This window comes from Schistocerca cancellata, chromosome 8 (assembly GCF_023864275.1).
Source record: "Schistocerca cancellata isolate TAMUIC-IGC-003103 chromosome 8, iqSchCanc2.1, whole genome shotgun sequence".
Classification (NCBI taxonomy): domain Eukaryota; kingdom Metazoa; phylum Arthropoda; class Insecta; order Orthoptera; family Acrididae; genus Schistocerca; species Schistocerca cancellata.
The window spans coordinates 71,326,979-71,348,133 of record NC_064633.1 but is presented as its reverse complement, the minus strand read 5'-3'; the positions used below and the strand labels follow the sequence as shown (position 1 = coordinate 71,348,133).

At 38.9% G+C, this 21,155-nt stretch overlaps 1 protein-coding gene across 1 annotated transcript in view; it reads right to left on the bottom strand.

Moving 5' to 3' along the window:
* Window positions 1-21,155, bottom strand: part of LOC126095360 (1-phosphatidylinositol 4,5-bisphosphate phosphodiesterase-like) — a 419,315-nt gene that overhangs the window by 66,031 nt on the left and 332,129 nt on the right. The window contains exon 18 of the mRNA XM_049910167.1: window positions 9,040-9,217. Coding sequence (XP_049766124.1) covers window positions 9,040-9,217 — 178 coding nt within the window. The remainder of the gene's footprint in view (window positions 1-9,039; window positions 9,218-21,155) is intronic.

The window sequence follows — 21,155 nt, the reverse complement described above, 5'->3', positions numbered from 1 at the left end:
GCACTGCACTTTGGCACACTTAAATGACATATCTTACACTTCCTTGAACATATATGTTTTATATATCAAACTCTTCAGAAAGATGTGTAGTACAAAATGAACATTTTTTTCCCCATCCTATCCTCCATATAAGATGTTGCTGCATCCTCCCTACTCAAAAATCCTCAATACAGTCACAAATTTTGCTTGATGCCCCATAAAATCATGCTTTTGATAGTAAGTGTAAGTATGGTAATATGGGAAACGCTTTTTGAAAATTGAGAAATGCTGCATCTACCTCACTGTCTTGATACATTGCTTTAACTATGAAAGTGAGGAAAGTGTAAGTCGGGTTTTATGTGACTGGCATGGTGGAGCTCATTCTATTCAAGATACCTCATTATATTTGAGCTAAAATATGTCCTAAGATTTATAATATCCCAGCCAAATCTGTGCTAGACTGAGATATTTTATTTGTTTCTCTTTTTAAAGCTGCCCCAGTCAGCTGATGGGTCAATGAGTCTCATATTGTTAAAGCTAAAACTGATAAAATAAGTCAACAGCACATTTCGCCTGTGCAAGTGATGCGTTTACTCCAAGAAATAGAGTTGCTCCATGCCGCAAGGTCGACTACCGGTATAGTAAAAATTTTGTGATTGTAGAAGGACTCGCTATAGAGTAGCATTAATGTATGGACCTATGCGAGTCAGACGCACATAACTATCACTTATTTGGTATAATTTTGTAAAAATAAACTGTTACAGAGTTGTATAAAGAAAGAGACAGAGAGAGAGAGAGAGAGAGAGAGAGAGAGAGAGAGAGAGAGAGAGAGAGAGAGAGAGAGAGATTTTATCATTTTAAACCTATGCGAGAATATATTGTAATTATATAAAAGATAATTCAATCAATCTCAATTTTTTCTGAAATGAATTTCGAGGAAGTAAATTGTGCTAAGCCTCTATAGCAACTTTGGACATTTGGTTGATGATGTCTGCTGGTGGATTTGCAAGCACAAAGGAATTTCGAAGTGTTACCTGTTGTTAATAGAAATCTGCAAACGGCTGCACTTCATATAACCAAATGCGGACTAAGTTGTACAGACTCAGTATCAGAGGATCCTATACAACCTTTTCTATTTATGAACAGTAAATGTTTTACAGGCAACCAAAGGATATCAGCAGTTGCTTCTGCTCTACGAGATAAACGAGATTTCACCATTACAGGTTTAATATTCTTTCTAGGTTAAAATCTTATCGCCAGACATTTTTTCATGAAGACTGAATGATATATGCTCATATTCTGTAATACTGTGGCAGTACAATAAGAACAGCAATTTGTGCCCTAGTAATTTAGTCTTTCAGGCATTAGCAAGAGTGTTTTTGCTTATCTGTGACACAAACTTTCTCAGGCAGTACATAGAGATTTAGACATTGGTGCATCACTATTAGCTTCAAGTTATAAAAGTTTAATTGTTTTCCTTTCATGATTAATTGCACCTTCAGCACAATATTTCCTCACACACATACAACAATATACACAAACATAATAAGGGATATAATGTAGATTGTACAACACATGGTTGTAAGGGATACTGGACAGTGGGTTTGTGGATCATTTCTGCTACTCTTCTTGTAGACAAGTGTGACCCAAGCTTTCTTCCAAAAACTGGGCATGGGTTTTTGTTTCAAGAATCTGTGATAGATCATAGTTAACAGAGCGGTTAAATCTAGCACAATTGGAGATAAAATCTGTCATCCGGCTCAGAAATTTCGTTCAGTTTTAATGATTTCAGCTGCTTTTTCATCACTGACGCCAATGTCAATTTCACTCACCTTTTCAGTTATTCAAGAATTAAACTGGGGCAATACTCTTTAGCTTTGAGAACAGACTTAAGCATTTCTATTTTGGTTTGCCACTCTCAATTTCTGCTCCAGTCTCGTCCATGAGTGACCGGACACCAACTCTGGTGTCACTAGCATCCTTTATATAACACCAGAAATTCTTTGAATTTCATGAAACATCTTTCCACAACATGATGTCTGTTTACAAAAATCCAGAACATTCTCCACAAAATTTTTCTACACTTTTCTTTTACTTGTTGTGCATGGTCTCCTTCAAACTGCTCTCCTCCACAACTGATACACCAATTCCCATGCAATTTCCACTTCCGGATGCAGTCTTGATACATCTCTTGCTGGATCGCGTGAATTGCCATTTGTGAATTTTCTTTTATCTTGTCTATCATTGCAAGTCTTCACTCTTTTAATGGGGTTTTCAATTTTGTAAATACAAAAAAAAAAAAAAAAAAAAAAAAGAAAGTAGACAGGTGCCAGGTCTGGAGAGTATGGATGATGAGGCAGTCAGTGAGTTCATTTTTTGTGCATAGTCACGCATCAACAGAGATGAATGCATGGTTGTATTATTGTGATGCAAGAGTCATAAATTGTCATGCCATTTTTCAGGCTGTTTCCTTCTCACATTTTCTCACACCCATTGCAACACGTCCCGATAGGACCACAGATTAATAGTTTGTCCCTGTGACATGAATTCATGATGAATTAATCCTTCAACGTAAAAATAAAAGCTGTCAGCATGGCTTTGACATTTTGACCTGACCTTACAAACATTTTTTGGTCTTGGAGAACCTTTCCCGACTCACTGTGAAGATTGAACCTTGGTCTCAGCATCATAACTGTAGACCAAGGTCTCATCACCAGTTATGATTCTCTCAAAGACCATCTCATTCTCATTTACACGATCCAAAAGCTCTTCACAGATTGTGAGATGAAGGGCTTTGTTTGTGGTTTTGACTCATGAGTCTTGGGACAAACTGGGCAGCAAAACAATACCAAGATGCTGTGTCAGAATTTAATGACACGATCCAATGGTCCAACTGAAATGTTACATTCTTCTGTAATCTCTTGGACTAGTCTTCGAATGGTATGTACAATTTCACTGACATTCTTGACATGAGCGTCATTAGTAGATGTCGAAGGGCATCCTGTACGGAGGTCACCTTTAACTTCTGTCCAGCCATTTTTAAACCATGTGAACCATTTGTAACACACAGTACAGCTTAAGCACTCACCACAATAGGCTTCCTGCATCATTTGGTATGTATCATTTGGTGTGTCTCTGGAAAGGTTTTCTCAAATTTCATCTAAAATTTAATGCAGATGCAATGCTCCTCTAACTCTACTATCTCGAAATTTGCAAATTGTATGACACAATGTTCTACTCTATACAGCACTGAACAATAACAGACATACAACAATGAAACTTCCAGCAGTTACACATTAAACAAAGGTGTGTGTAGGGATGCCAATCACATTTTGCTCCAACACATCATTCGTGCAAAATTACAAATGTTTCAGAATTTTTTGAACAGACCTCTTATTCTGCTGTACAGAAGTCACTGAAGATGTCACACACCGCTCTCTTGATAGCCAAATGTGTTTCATTCAGCATCCCTCTGTCTATACTCCCAAGCTCTGTTTTACACCTATTATGCAGTAGTCTTTGTTTCTATAGATGTTTCTTTACAGTGATTGTATACCATGGAAGTCCTCTCCCATCACGAAGTGCTCTACTCAGTACATATCTACCCAGTGCATGGTCAACTGTTATTTTAAACTTGAGCCACAGTTCCTCTACATGATCCCATCCTGAGATAAAATTTCAAGTTCCTCATTGGGATATGACACTATTGCTTCTTTGTCTAGTTTGCTGAATGTATAAATCTTTCTGCTTGTTTTAATGGCCCTTTGCATTTTTGTATTCATTGTTGCTATAACTGCCCTAATATATTTCCATCACAAGTGCGGTTCCAAACCATCGATTCCAGGTAGTTTTCAGAGACAACATTTAGTAATGTTTCACAGTATTTTTTGTCATGTCCCCTCACTAACAAAACTGTAATTTTCCCAGTTGATGTTAGATGATTAAAGTCTCCTCCAATGATTACAGTACGTTTAGGGAACTTAGGTACAAGCAGGGGATTGCCTCTAGGAGCGAGGTACAGTGGGGACTATGTGCGCCCCGGGACCCCTATGGTAGCTATGAAGGTCCTACAGGAAGCCTGAAAAGTGGCGGCTAACGAGGCTCTGGTGGAGCTACTATAGGCCCAGCAAGCCAGTAGTGGATTATGAGTTCTGCTTTCAAAAATAGAACGGGCCTCAGAAAGGATGCCTCAGGAAGGATTTAATTGATGACAAACTGGCTGTAAACAAGGACTAAGATTTGGAACATTAAATATACAAATGTTGACTGGAAAGGTGGAGCAGTTGGTAGACATGATGGAAAGAAGGAAGTTAGACCTATTGTGGTTAGCTGAAATGAGATGGAAAGGAGAAAGAAGGAGACAACTGTAAAAAGGCTACTGAGTGTACTGGAGTGGAAATGAGGAGGGAAGGAGAAATGGAATCAGAATAGTAGTAAGAGATGGATTAAAAGGAGGAAGTGAAGAGAATAAGTGATAGGATGATGAAGACCAAAATATCATTCAAGGGGATGCCCATAGAGGTAATAAAAGTGTATGCGCCGCAGGTGGGTTGCACTTCTGAGGAGAAGCAAGAGTTTGAAGAGGAAATGCAGAGGCGGGTGGGAAGGAAGAAATGAGAGTAATTGGGGATTTAAACACACACGTTGGAAGAAAAAGACAAGGCTGCGAAAGTGTGCTTGGACCATAGGGTTGGGGCTGCCAAAATGAGGAAGGTGAAAGACTAATTTAAAAGGAAGGTCAGCGTTGGCCATAATATTGATGTTTTATTAATGGCAAAATCGATTTTCAATCACATAGTGATTATCTTCAGTGCTGTGGTGTACAAATTAAACTCATAGACACTGGTATCTAGTTATCATTAACAAAAGCTGAGAAGCGATCACAATAATTGAAGATTATCTAGGACATCCATCTGTTGCATAATCTTAGAGTATACTGAAAGCTGAATAATGGGGTATACCTAACAGAATGACCTCCTCCATGCTAATCAGTATGTATTCCAAAAACATCTGTCATGTGAAATCCTATTTGTACATTTCTCACATGACATCTAGCAACCCATGGATCAGGGTAATCGGATACATGCATTTTTTACTGACTTCTGAAAAGCATTTGAAATAGTACCACACAAAATGCTTACTGACCAAATCTTCATCATATGGAGCATCAAGCAAAATTTATTATAGAAGTGGAGATTTCTTGTTAGGAAGGCTGCAGCAAGTTATCATGGCTGGAGACTCATCAGCAGGTGTAGAAGTAACTTCATGCATGTCGTAGGGCACTGTGCTGGGACCCTTGTTCTTCATGTAATATCATAATTACCTTGCAGATATACATTTTTGCCAATGACGCAAATGTTCAGAAATGCAAAATTGTGCATGTCATAAAAGGAAAACAGAGGTATCCTGTATCTGCAATATTAAGTACCTGCAGTAGTGCTCAAAAGTATTTTGACAAACATATTAATTGGATTAATTAAAAACAAATATGAAACATGGAAATCAGTAATTTATTTCACTGATGGATATTCAGTGTTCTACAGAATAGTGAAAAAGTAGCTGTTGTTCACAACATAATAGAGTGTAATAGTTTTACGAGGACAATGGTGGAGCAAAAGTATTTTGACACTGTTGAAAAAAGTATTTTTAACAATTAATTATCATCTACTGTAATAAGAAAATCAATATTTAGTGGGATATCTCTTGGCTTTATGACAGCTTCACATCTTGCCAGCACTGAGTTGACCAGCTTTTGGAATCGATCAATCAGAATTTTATCCTACTCATTTTTGAGAGCTTAAAAAAAAAAGCATCTTTGCTTGAATAATTTTTTATTCTTATACTGCAGTCCAACTCCTCCCTCTGATATTCTATAGGATTCAAATCCAGACTTTGACTTGGCCTCTCTGAAACCTTGATTCTTTTTGTGTTTTGAAAAATTATTAATATGCTTGGACATGAGCTTATGATGGTTATCTTGTTGAAAATACCATCCAGCTGGTGTGTGGTGTTTAGTGTATGGCAGTATTTGAGTCTTCAATACTTTTTCATACACAAACGGATCCATATTACCTTCAATTCGAACTAACGGTCCAACTCCAGAGCGTGAAAAACATCTCCAAACCATCACAATGCCACCTCCATATTTGACCATGGGAATCTGGTACCAGAAGTCATATCGTCTATTTACATGATGTTGAAAATATTTGATACCATCAGATGACATTAAATGAAGTTTGATCTTGTTACTCCACAGAATTTTAGACCAGTCTGAACTTGTCCATGATCTGTGCCGTTTTATGAACGCAAATCGGGCCGTCCTGTTTTTCGTAGTTTCGTTAGTTTTTGTCCATGTACTTTGGAGAGTTTCAAGCATTGTTTGACAGTGGAAATGCAAATGTTGACGTTATATTTTTCTTTCAGTTCTCTTGTACTATTAGAGCTGACTTGTGAACATCACTTGTTGATAACTTTTTAATGATATGATCAACTTTAGGAGACTTTCTTTAGATGTCCACTGTGAGGCTTATTTTTTACAGTCTTTTGTTTATTATACAATTTTTTCCATGTAATAATAAGCTGATTAGACACTTTAAAAATATGAGCAACTTTGGTTTGTTTCAGTCCTTGCTTTAGTGCATTTACCATGGCGTTTCTAAAGCCATTGGAATATTCCTTACATTTTGGATTATTGAAATAATCACTGTAAGTAAATATCAGTATAAATTAGAACAAAGAAGCAAGTAACGGCCATGAATTCATGGATCAAATTGCATGTCAAAATACTTTTCAGCTCACTGAAAGTCAGATTCATCCAGTAGCACAAAGTGTAAACAAGTGAGTCACAATCTGACACCTTCAAATAGTCATAGCTATACTGCTCTTCACTATACTCAAGACACTGTCCAATAGCGTTTTATTTTAAGAGAAATAATAACGAATTTTATGTTGTCAAAATACTTTTGAGCCTTACTGTAGGTGAAACAGCTATTAAAAGATATGATCACATAGGCTCAGACACAGCTACATCAGGTCATAGACTTGAGGTCATTGGTGGGCTCTAGGGAAATGTAATCAGTTTATAAAGGAGATTCTTACTAAACGCTCACGCAAGCCAACCTACAGTACCAAATAAGACTAACAGGGGTAATGAAGATATACAAATAATGGAAGGATCAATGGTAACAGATTTAGGAAACTGTCACAGAAATGCTGCAGAATTGATGTGGTAGATACTTATACTGCGGATGCTTCCTACAAAGTTTCAAAGAGCAGCTTCAAATGAGAAACCTAGGAACAGGCTTACCCCATGCATATCACTCCTGCATGGACTGTGGAGACAGGATTAGACCAATTACAGTGCTCAAAGAAGTTTTTAAGTGATCATTATTCCTGCACTGCACACATGAGTGGAATGGTAATGACCCCTAACACAAGGCACCATGCTAAGTTCACTTCCATGCATTTCACTGCAGTCAGCAGAGTATCTATGTATGTGTAGATGTGGAAAATTATTACAAGGTTTATGGAACATATGAGGCATCAGTATACGGCATCATGAAGTCTTCAAATGCACAGAAGAAAGAGAATATAAGATGGGTATTGTGGTTTTTAGTGGAATGCAAAAAGAGAAGAGGTAATTGAAAGAAGGAGGTTACATACATTTTTAATGGAGTCAGTAAGGATAAAAAGCAAATGCTGTAGTGTCCACAGCTCTGTACACTAAGTTCATAAAGAATGCTTATAGTTGTGAGGTTGCTCATGAAATGCCCCTGCAAGTTGGTAAGATTTATAGGAGTGTAAAATGTTTATATAACTGGTATGTATGCACCAACAGATGCAACAGCATATGCAGAAAAAGAAGAGTTTTTTGATAGACAGGCACCCTTGTTTTATAATGATGTCATACTCATGGACAATTTTGGTGGCTGTATTGGTAGAAAGAGGGCAAACGAAACAGCTGGACCTTTTGTGAAGGACACAGTAAATGATAATGTAGTCTGATTAATAGATGTGAGTCACCAGTTTGACTTAAAAATCTTAGAATGGTTTTCTCTGCACATAAAATAGCAAATATCCAAAATGAATTTTCATTTTGCAGTAGAGTGTGCAAAGATTTGAAACTTCCTGTCAAATTAAAACTTTGTCCAAGGCTGGGGCTCAAACCTGGGCCCTTTGCATTTTGCAGGCTAGCACTTCACCACTCAAGCCAGCCAAGCATGACTCATGACCCACCCTCACAGATTTACTTCCAAATCCACAGAATTTCTCCTGTATAGCTTGCAAAACTGGCACAACTGGAAGAAAGACAAATGAAGTTTGGAAGCTGCCAAAAGTAAATCTGTGAGAATGGGCCACAAGTCACACTTGGGTAGATCAGTTGCTAGAACACTTGCCCACAAAATGCAAAGGATCCAAGTTCAACTTACAGTCTGGTACACTATTTTAATCTTACACATACGTACTTGGACTCAGCCCACAGTAAACTTGCAGTCAGTAACTGACTGTATATTGACAAAAAAACACCTGTATCAGATGGTTTGAAGTATGTTAGAGTGCAAAAAGGAGTATCCTGTAGATCAGATCACTTTTTAGTGAAAGGGGATGTTTATTTTTCTTTTACAATACACAAACAACAAGACAGGGACAGAACAGCAATGAGTAGCATTGCCGCACGTATGGTGAAAAAAGCTGTGACAATGAATCTTGTACAAACTGGGATTGGAAGGGAAATTTCAAAATAATCTATGCTGAAAAAACTGATCTGGCAAACCCTTTAAGATAGATGGCAATTACCCTGTAAAAGCCAACTTACAAATTATTATGTGAGGAATCTAGGAATGTATTATAGCCTCATACATTTTGCTAGGGACCACAAGGCAAAATTAGATTAACTGTAGTATACGGAGAGGAATTTAAGTAGTCATACTTCGCACATTTCATATGTAAATGGAACAGGAAGAATCTCTAACACCCGTCAAAATGAGATGTACTCTGTGCGATGCATTTCATGGTGGTCTGCAGAGTTTGTATGTATATTTAGACTGGTATGCAACTCACCTGCGGCCCTTTGTGAGCTCCTCAATGGCAGCACACTGTTCACTCTGGACAGTGAGGCTGTCCCGGTGCTGCCTCCTATGCAATGCCTCCAGCTCCTTCTGCTGCTGTCGTGCAGACTTCTGGTAGACTTTCTCAGCTCTTAACGAGTCTAGTGTGATTGCATCAAACTCCATCTCCTCTGTTAAGAAATTGTTCCCATAAGTTAAGTGCATGATTTTATAAAAACACTGCCTGACTAAAAAGTGAAGCACCAATAAGGGAAGAGGAAACAAAATAAAACTTCATGTTATAACAGTGATTACAAAATCAAGTCAAATTTGCAAAGAATGTGACAGTATCAGTTCACTTATGAGTATGATGTATTACACAATGTGTGGCCTGGATGCACACACTGTTTCAGTTGAGAGGGGTGTCATTAAGCCACTGTATCCTCTCCTAAGGCAAGCTGGTACACAGCTGTTGTAAATGGTCCTTGATATACTGGACTGAAATGGAGTTGACCTCCAGGCTGATTCCACACGTGTTCATTGGGGAAAGATCTGGGATCTTGCTGGCCATGAGAGTACCTTAACACTATGCAGACAGTTCATATAGACTCATACCAAGTGTGGACAAGCATTGTCCTGTTGAAAATAGTGCCACAGTAGTGTCAAACAAGCGGTAACACACAGGGATGTCTTTGACATGCCATTGTGTCATCAGAATTCCCAGCTATGACCTGAAGTCATATCCCAATGTATGTGCTCACCAAGACACCAGGAGTACCACCATTGTGCCTTCCCGCAACAATGGAACCTCTCCCCAGGTCACCACTATACTCAGCAATGCTGGTCATCCGGGTCAGTAGAGAATTGTGACGTATCGCTGAAGACAATGTAATGCCATTCATCGGCAGTCCGTGCTTCCCAGTTATGGCACCAATTCAAACAGGTGTTTGTGTCCTGGCATTACTGGCAGCCAACACATAGAACAGTGATTCCCTGGTCCGCATGCTACTAGTCTCCGACCAATGGTGTGGGATGACACACAATGTTGCAGGGAGTCAATTACTTGTTCCCAGATGGCTAACACAAAGGTCAATGAGTTAGGATGTGCTTGGTGCACAATATGGCAATTCTCCTTTTTGGTGGCCTGATGTAATTGACCGGAAGCTTGACAATGAGTATGCCTGCTAAAACACTCCTAGGCAGTGAAATATGGGCCTTCTGTCACATCTAAATTCTCAACAAATCTGGATATTTCATGATTCAACCAACTGTACAAATGGAGACGTCCAATGAGGCCCCTTTCTCACTCTGTAAGGTGCTGATAATGCTGTCTCACATGAAGACATGACATCTACATGTCCTTCATAGTGATCACTCAACTCAACATCTGATGCTGTCCACACCCCTTATGTATCCTATCAGGACTGATAACAACAAAAAAACAACTAATGCACTCTGGTGGCTGTGCTACCAGTCACAGAGCAATTGCAATTCTCACCATTTACATACCCATCCATGGTGAGTATTGTACAAAGTGACACTAATATCCAACAATGTATTCTGGGTACTTTACTTTTTATGTCAACCAGTGTATATTCTCTGCTGGCCTTTAAAATTGTGACACCAAGAAGGGTAGCAAATAAAAGAAGTTTACCATGCATATACAGTACATTATGAAGAATAAATTGTTAAACTTTTAGTTGGTTTGGGTGTACACATGGTGCCACCTCAGGCAGCAACAACAGTTCTAAACCTTCTGGTCTTCAATCCAAGTTGAGTTTGGATGAGAGAGATAGGTACGTTATTCCATGCTGCTTAAGCTCTGTGCCAAAATTCATCAATTGTAGCGGCTGGCGAGTGGTGGCATGCCAGTCTTCTGGGAACTTATTACCTGCAGTTTTTACTAGGTGAGAGATTTGGAGAACACACCAGCCACGACAACAGTTGAATTCTCTTTGTATCACAGTAAGTCAGGGAAACATGGGCCTTGCTTTACCTTGTTTAAACATAATGTTATACAGATGCTGAAGATGGGCCCCAGCCGCCAGCCTTAACACGGACATGCAATGGCCACTGTCCAAATTACCAGTTATGTGAACCAGAAATGATTCTGCTGTGCACCTAATCACGTCCCAAACCATCATGCCAGAAGCCATATGATGTTGACAAATGTGGTCTAGCAATGTTCATTCTCCTTGGAACCTCCTCACAAGAAGCCAGAAGCCTGTGGCTGTCACGGCTATCCACCATCAGAGAAGAAATACCCAGTCAAATTATTTGGTAAATGTTGGCTACTATCAGGAAGACACCTCAGCGGCACAACAGCAATAATATTTTGATAATGTGCCTCTTGTCTCATTATCTGCTGTCAATATTCCCAATTATGATTGCCCACTAACAGCAGCATGAAAAATGTAGTTTGACTTCTGGAAAAAAAGTGCATAAAATATCATTTTCAAAGCAATGTAACAGCGTTAAGCCAGCCGGGAACACCAGAAGAATCCTGAAGTAGATCGCAGCAGAATGGACAAAACACTGAGTTTATCAACTTTTGAAAAGTAATATGATGCAGCCTAACAGCCTCAGAAGGTTTTACCGTCAATGTGTGAAGATGAGATGACCCCCATGAAAACTAATAGAGCAGTGAAGCTTTGTGAAATCATTTGTAAGGGCACACATAAGAGAAATAAGTAAACCATTGAAAGAAACACATTTTACTTTTCACAGGAGAGGGTAACACTTGTTAATTGTGTACCATGTTTATGTTCCATACTATAAACAATACTCAATGTCACATTATCTGCATGCACAACAGCCTGGGACCACACTACAGATACCATTTCACAGTTGTTCGCAACACTTTTCAAAACGGTGGTCCGTGGAATGTTCAGCTGTAGTGACACAGCTCGTGCAGTGCTTTAAAATCACACATTTCATACAGCATTCTTAGCCATGGCAACAGTAACTTCTCCAACAATTTGTGGTACAATTGTCCATCAGCCTCTCCCAGGAGAAATTCACAAATCTCCAGTTAATTCAAACTGAGACAACACTGGTGAGGAAACAGGACCTCTCAATATTCCACTAATGCATCAATACTTGCAAAGAATAGCAAGACAATTTTATGACCAAAGCCTTCCTCACCTTGTCCAGATCCATGTTGACTGTCTGCACCTGTAGTGTACACTGATGCCTATGTTTTAATCTTACATCACTGTGCCAGTCCAGTAACTACTAACAATGCAAACCCTGCAGCACCGAGTCTGAACATCATTCCTATAAAGTTAGATACCCATATGGTATATAGTTTTTCATCTACGCTGGCTCAAGTACTGAAAGTTTAATAAGAACCACCTTTATTTGTTGACACCCCTTACAAATGGTGAAATTACCATCACAATAAAATAAGAGAAATCAAGTACTGTAATGAAAGATTTACATATTCATTATGCTCATAAGTAATTTGAGAGTGGAGAAGTAGAAAAATAGACTGAAAGTCCTTTCATGAATTGCTACTCACCATAAAGATGACGAGTTGCTGACAGACAAAACAAAAAGTCTGTTACACATTTAGCTTTTGGCCAAAGCCTTCTTCAGAAAAGAAAACAAACATATGTGCGCAGGCACGTGCGTGTGCACTCACTCACTCACTCACTCACTCACTCACTCTCACACACACACACACACACATAAAAGCAAGTGCATCTCATGCACATACAACTTCCATCTCCAGCAAGCTCAATGCATGCACACATGACGACCATCTTCATCACCTCCAGAAATCAACTGCAGTGTTGGATCAAAGTAGAAAACTGAAGGCGGGGCAGCAGCAGAGGGAGAGAAGAGAACTGTCTACTGGAGCATGCAGGGAAAATGTGGAGGCATGACAAGCCTGCTAGGCCCAGCATTGGGAGGCAGGAAGATGGAGATGGACAAGGGATGGAGATGGACAAGGGATGGAGAGTGGAAAAGGAAAGGACCATGGAAGGGGAAAGATGCGTGGATGCACTGGCAGAGAGCAGGACACAATGAGGGTGTAGGAACATGAAAATGGAGGAGGTGGTGAGGGGACAGAAACATAGCCCACATTGTGAAGCAGCCATTGAAATGAAGTGTGTGATGTTCAGCTGCATGTTGTGCCATAAGGTGGTTTACTTTGCTCTTGGCCACAGTTTGCTGGTGGCTGTTCATCAAGGTGGACAGCAGGTTGGTAGTCATACCAATGTAAAAAGCTGTGCAATTATTACACTGGAGCTGGTAAATGACATGGCTGCTTTCACAGGTGGCCCAGCCCCTAATGGAGTAGGATAAACCTGTGACAGGACTGGATCAGGAAGTGCTGGGTGGGTGGAATGGGCAGATCTTGCACCTGGGTCTTTCACAGGGATATGATCCTTAGGACAAAGGGTTGGGATTGGGAGTGGCATAGGGATGGACTGAGGCATGGTGGAGGTTGTGTGGGTGATGGAACACCACTTTAGGAGGGGTGGGAAGGTTCTTGGGTAGGACATCTCTCATTCCAGGGCATGACGATATGTAATCAAAACCCTGACAAAAGATGTGGTTCAGATTTTCCGGTCTGAGCTGGTAGTGGCTGATGAAGGGGGCTCTCCTTTGTAGCTGGTCTTGGGGGTGATGGGATATCTGGGGGAGTGTGGGGAAATGGCACAGGAGATCTATTTACAGACTAGGTCTGAAGTATAGTGCCTGTCTGCGACAGCCTTGGTAGACCTTCAGCATACTTGGCAAAGGAGTACTTGTCACTGCAGATACATGATACCAGGGTGGCCATGCTGTATGGGAGGGATTTTTTGTTTTGGAAGGAATGGCAGCTGTCAAACTGCAGGCACTGTTGTTGGTTGGTGGGTTTAAAGTGGATAGAGGTGTGGATAGAGCCATCAGAGAGGAGGACCAGGTGAAACAGATGGTTGTAAAGGAATGATTTTTCCATGATTATCAAAACAACTTACTTGATAACGGATCATTCTAAAGTTTTGTCTGGCATTGCATAAATATTTAACTCATAACAAGTATACATTTAAAGTATCTATATCCTTCAAATATAATGTACAAATTCTGAAATTCACATACTGTGTAGATGTCTACAATACCTCTGATTGATAATATGTTCCCAATTTTAATTAATTTTCTTGAAATAGGCAAAATTTTAAGATTCGGTTAAGTTTCCTTTTCAATAATTCGCAGGCATGTCATATTTTGAATAGTGGAAGTGAGAACAAAGTGGGAGCTGACAACAATACCACTACAGAACCTTTGATGTACTGCTGGTGGGATTACTCCAGTCAGTTCCCTGTCAGATGCCAATACTTTAAACTGGACTACAATACAGAGCAGTACTACTGTGATAGAAAGAAATTTGATATCACTCAGACCATACTGTGTTTATCATAAGAATAAACCTGATATAAACATTGCACTGTATGCTTCCACATTTGCTTGAATCTCATTGGGTTTTCTTTCAAGGGGAGTGAAAGCCAAGTTGTTTCCAGTACAGTTAAGTTCGATGATAAGGATACATTTTAAATGCTGTGTTACATGCACACAGACTGCGTGATAATTCAGGTAAACAGCTTTACCAGCACATTTAACTTCGACAGCACTGACCAGTCAGCTGGTCCAAGTAACCTGCAACGATGTGTGCAGTTGCAGTTAAGACATAAAAAGAGATGAGCAGGGAAACAATATAGCTTGAAATGTCATTTAATTTTTAAAGAGAATGAAATAATGTTCAGCAAAATTCCAGCATGCTTCTTAGGTGACCAGACAGAAAGCTTAAAATGCTCTCGTTCTCAAGTAAAATAGTTTTCTAATTACAAACAAGAGTGATGAAAATTCCTACCTTAATCACAGGATAATTTTCCTGACCAAGCTATGTTTGATGCAAAAGCATAATGCAGGGATTTCACCTTATTGTTGAATACTGAAGCCACTGAAGGTATTAGTTGCAGTCAATCATCTGGTAATCACTTAGCTCCTTCCTTGTCCAAAACCAAGAAGTACATTTCCATTCTGGAACTGTCATCCTCTACATTGATAATAAATGGATCAACAACAGAATCCATGAAGCCACACAGGTGCTGCATTTTCTCCTTTCTTTTATGACATGCCTTTCTATATCCCACCAGCATTCAGCTGTGACATGTGAAAAAGCTGTGTGTGTTAGTTCCAGTACATAGAACAGCTTAACAATCTTCTTATTTCTTGTGACAAACCCCTTAACTTGGTTCCAGATCATTTCTGATTGGTTCACATTGTAATGATAGAGTGGCAAATGTAAAAATGCACCATTCGTTTTGTGTGCCCGATGCTGTGAAAATGATTGTTTTTCATGTTTCTATGACACTTATCATTCTGGCTCATGTGAGACTACATCTGTGGTGTACAACAATGGACATAGTCCAAATAAAGAGTATTGGTTTTTCATTTTTACCCTAAAAAATTAGATTGTTATGTTTTCATAATTTAAGCAACCTTTATTAACAATACTTTATAAAATATCGATAATTAAGGATTTATATTTGAAATGAAAACAGGAATTTTGCATGCAATATGTAATTAGAAACGAGAAGATGTGCATTACTCATAAAAAATTATGATGAATTTTGCAATTGCGAGGTTTAGGTATTTCAAATTGGGGAAAGAAAAAGGATGACTGAGGCAAGACTTGAACCAGCCATCCATAAACTACACCATTATACTACACAATTATACTATGATACCGTGTGTGTGTCTATATATATACAAATATAGGAGGAAGGGGAGGAGTAACATTTCATCAAAAAACTGGCAGAAGAAGCACCCCAAATCTGCTCTGGAATTCGGTGGGTAGTGGTCAGCATGTGTTCACCCAGTTGGTGCGGCTGCTCGATGCTCTTCTTGATCTCAACAATCAAGTCATAAACATGTGACCTTCATAGAATATCACCACAAAACAATTTTCAATCTGAATAAGCATGATGGAACAAAAGGAAAGAAATCCACTACCCCAGGCATCAGTTGTATGATGTCTGAATCTTCCTGGTCATCGGATTCTGGGGGACCAGGAATGTCATGTGCAGAGGAGTAGGAGCTTCTCAAAATCTCTAAGACCAAAAGAGAAAAACTACATAGGAACTCTCAACACAAACACACTTTACAAAGTAGGTTAACTCAAACAACTCAAAAATACTATGGAAAAACTCCACATAAAAATCTTTGCGACTCAAGAAACACCATTTACTGAAAGAAATCATTTTGATTCAGGAATCTATAAAGGAAAACCTGCAGTCCAGCTGAACAAGGCACCCAAACAATTTGGCACAGCTTTCGTTGTGCACAAATCAATTATAGACTCAATAATAAACTTTCATTCAACATCAGAAAGAATCTCGACAATCTCAGTAAAATCTGGAAACAAGACACACACACTGATAAATGCACATGCCCCTACAAATGATTACAATAGAAAAGATCCACAGGCAATAGATGACTTCTGGGAACTACTGGAGAAAACCTCAAATAAAATCCCTACTCACCACATGAAAATTATTTTAGGAAATTTCAATGAACAACTTGGCAAAGAGAAAAAATTCAGGAAAACAACGAGAATTCATACAGCTCACAAGAGAACAAATAAAAACGGTGAGAGACTGATAAACTTCTGTAAAAATTTTGATCTTAAAATCATGTCTACACAATTCCTTAAACCTGTAAACAAACTTACAACATGGAAATCACCAAATTCAACTTTGGGTGAATTTCAGATAGACCATGTTGCCATATCTAATAAGAACAACAAAGAAATACTCAATGTACGAACAAGAAAAGGATTTTTTGAGTCAGACCACCATCTGCTGCAAATAAAGATTAGAATTCAACCTAAAAGAAAGAAACCACCAATGAGCAAAACAGAATTGATCCAGAATACCTTAAACTTAACAAGAGGGAAATTCTCCAGGAAATTGGGCAATCAAATGCAACGAACTGGAAGGAACTTGCAGAAGTACTGAAAAACACTATGAAATTTGACAAACCCCCAAGAAAGAGAAAACACAGATGGTGCAACAGTGCATGTGATAAAGCAATAGAAGAAAGAACACAAGCTTGGAAAACTTTCAGTAGCAACAAAACTACAGAAAAATGACAGGAATTTTTGAGAATACAGAAGAGTTCATCCAAGGCAATATGAAGAGAAAAATATAGATATGATATAAGCTGGCTTAAAGAAATTGAACAAGAATTTATCAAGAATAACACCAGAAATTTTTACAAAATTTTCAAAGAAAACCTAACAAGGTATCAACCACCTAATCTGTGCTTTCGCTGGCCTGATGGATCACTGGAAACCAACCCTAAAAAGAACTGTCAAATTTTAGCTAAATGTTTTCATTCACTTTCCAAATGCAAGCCTCGGAAAGAACAACTAGATTTTGGAAAACCCACATCCAATCCCGATTCAAATCCACCATTACTTAAAAGAGGTAAAGGAAACAATCAATTATTTGAAGAACAATAAGTCTCCAGGGGAACACGGAATCATAGTAGAAGTATGGAAATTAAATGACAATAATCTCACACAAGCAACCCATAGAATTATATCAAATATTTGGGAAACTGAACAAATACCTGCAGAGTTGAAATGTGCATTAATTCACCCTTTCCACAAAAAAGGTGCAAAAACTGATCCAAATAATTACAGGGAAATTTCACTGCTCCCTGTAATATACAAAATTCTTTCAAAGGCCCTGTTAAAGAGACTAGAAGAACAAGCGAACCAGTTAAAAGGGGAGTATCAATCAGGCAGGGTTTCGCAAAGGTCGATCTTGCATCGAACAGGTATGGAACTTAAAAACAATTTCGCAAATGAGAAGATGTACTGTGGTGCATGAGAAGATGTAATGTGGTACCTTTTGTCTATTTTAAAAAGGTTTACGATTCAATAGATAGACAAATATTATTTCACACGTTAGAGGAGTTATGGATTGACGGGGGAGGGGGGGGGGGGTCATCAGTCCCCTAGAACTTAGAACTAGTTAAACCTAACTAACCTAAGGACATCACACACATCCATGCCCAAGGCAGGATTCGAACTTGTGACCGTAGCGGTCACACGGTTCCAGACTGAAGCGCCTAGAACCGCTTGGCCACTCCGGCCAGCTTGACAGGAAAACAAGGTCAGTTATTCAACAGGCATTAGCAGATACAACCTCCAAAGTTAAATTCATGGGAGAAACATCAGAAGCATTTCATATCCATACTGGTGTTTGCCAAGGAGATGGATTGTCCCCCCTTCTGTTTAACATGGTTCTGGAAAATATTATGAGGACATGAGAAAAGGAAATAAAAGTAATTCAGCTTGGGATTAAAGAAGAGCAGAGAATTAGGGTGACGTGTCTGGCTTTCGCGGACGATCTTGCCATTCTAATGAACAATAGAGAGGAAGCCAAACTTGAATTGGAAAAACTATATGAAATCTCACAGAAAACTGGGCTAAAAATCTCCTATGAGAAAACACAGAATATGGAAAACAAACCTGTAGATAATATCCCCATTACTACTCAATACAGGAAAGTGGCAAAAGTTGCCCACTTCCGATACCTGGGAGAGATAATCCGACCATCAGCACTGAACTCAATAGCCAATAAAGATAGAATCTCCAGATTACAAAAAGCTTATAAGCTCACTTGGAATCACTATAATAAGAAATCTATTTCTTTCAATGTGAAACTAAGGCATTACAACACAGTAGTCCTACCAGAAGCACTTCATGCTGCAGAAACTACAGTGATTCATGGTCATATAAAGATCAGAGAGATTGAAAAGCAGGAAAGAAAAACTCTGAGGAAAATATATGGACCAGTGTTTCGGGATGGAATTTGGATGAAGAGGCCAACTAGAGAGATTTACAAAATCATAGAAACAATAACAGACACCATTAGAAAGAGAATGATGAAATTTTATGGTCATGTCATCAGGATGAATACAGGCAGGCTCACAATACAAATCTTTGAGATAGTAAACAAGAGCAAAAAAAAAAGACAAAGTGGATCACTGAAGAAAAAGAAGAAGACATTAAAGAACTGGGGATCACACACGACAACATAAACAACAGACAACAGTTTAGAAACATTATAAAGAAACTCACACTAAAACGAGAACATAAGGAGAACAGAACGGGAAAAAGATGGTCGGAAGAATGCAAGAGAGAACTCAGTGAACGTATGAAGAGAATTTGGGAAGAACAAAGTAAGAAGAAGAAAACATGACTACTCAAGTTCAATTGCTCTCTCAAAAGGGAATAACCAAAAGTCTGTAAATACATTAGAATATCTTAAAGTTTCATTTCATGTACTTAGTAATAAGATATCGAATGCATAAGTAGAACCTATTTCCAAGAGCGTAACAACACCAGTGTACGTGTGATATGACTTCTGATCAATCATTGCATTTGTGTTTGTTTACATCAGGTTTATTCTTGTGATGAACAGAGTATAGTAAAGGTGTATTAACTGGAGCAGGGAGTGGTGGGGAAGGGGGGTCACTTGCTCTCCAACTTCCAAGTCTTGGGAGGATGGGAGGGAGAGTAGGACAAGATTTGGTGTCTATCCTATCCCCTCCCCAATATTGACTTGAAGAGCTAATAAACTATGGGCAGGGCCACATATAATGGATCTGTGATAAGTGTTTTCGTTGATAGCAGGTTTTGCTTATGGCTGAATCAAACCGTCACATCCTTGAGGGTAATATGCATCAGACAATATTAAACATCTTATACTTCAAATACGTTCTGTCCCATCCTGTTGTAAGATTCCACAGAGGAATGGAAGATCTAGTAAGTCAGAATAGTTTGTTTCTTATCCACAAATACATTATGGAGAAAAGAGTGGCAATGTTCTCTGCTGTGGTAGCATTAGGTCTATACACAAGTTGAGCAACAGAAGACCACAGAAAGAAACATCTTTTTTTAAAGATGGTTCCTGTAACTGGAAGTAAGCTAAATATTACTTCAAAATAGATGAGAAGAGACTTTTTCACTAAGAGATTGCCATAGTTATTCAGCATAATGAAAGCAGAACACCTATGGTCATCCAAGACAAGTTACATCTGCTGGCCAACAGGAGTAAGCTAGCACCCGTTTATTAGTGACTATTAGTTCACAATGGTTACTGGATTGAACAGGAAAGGCACTCAGAGTTCATAAAACAGTCACTGGAAATCTCATGACACTTCTGGGGCTGACACTGATGGGGCTGCCAAGTGCTATACCACCTACTGCACTCCCCTGACTTAAGCCCTCGTAAGTTCAACTCGATTTCTGAACTGAAGGAAACACTTCACGGCATTTGCTTCAGAACTGCTACAAAATCGTTGGGCAATAGACGGTGCCGCTCGAACTGCCAACACAACTGGCACTGTTAAGAGTATCCTACGATTTTCACATCGCTGGCAACAGGTTATACACAACGTTGGTGACTACTCTGAAGGTCAGTAAAACTTTGAAACACGTATCTATTTTGTATGAGCTGTAAATAAATAGTTTCCACTATTAAAGTTCCAACCCTCATATAAAAACTTCTACATTTTATGGAATTATGAAAGATTCAATGTCAGATACATTTGAGCAGGAGCAGTTCACTCTTTCTGTATGTTTCAATGATTGTGAAATGCTCAAAATAAAAGAACTTGTTCTGGGTCTATACAGTCTGCCACACTCCAGGGCACAAACATGGCAACTATCACTAAAGATATTATTCTAAGACTCTCACTAGAAATGATGTTCCCGTGTACCTACTGTTTTATTGGTATAGCCAATACGTCTGGGTGAAACTCAGGTGTAAAGAAAATCCTTCATCAAAACCAGACAAAAAGCTATACCATGAACTGCAGTGGCCACTGTTTTGATCTTGCATTACATTCAAAAGGAAAAAGGTATAGGCAGATGTTGTGTTACCATCTGGTGTCACTGAAATGAATCCAAATTTGACATTTCAATTTAAACTGCGCCTACCACACAACGGGGCCCGGGTTCGATTCCCAGAAGTGGACTGGGTGTTGTGTGTCCTCCATCATCATTTTCATCATCATTGACACACAAGTTGCCGAAGTGGCATAAACTAAAAAAGACTTGCA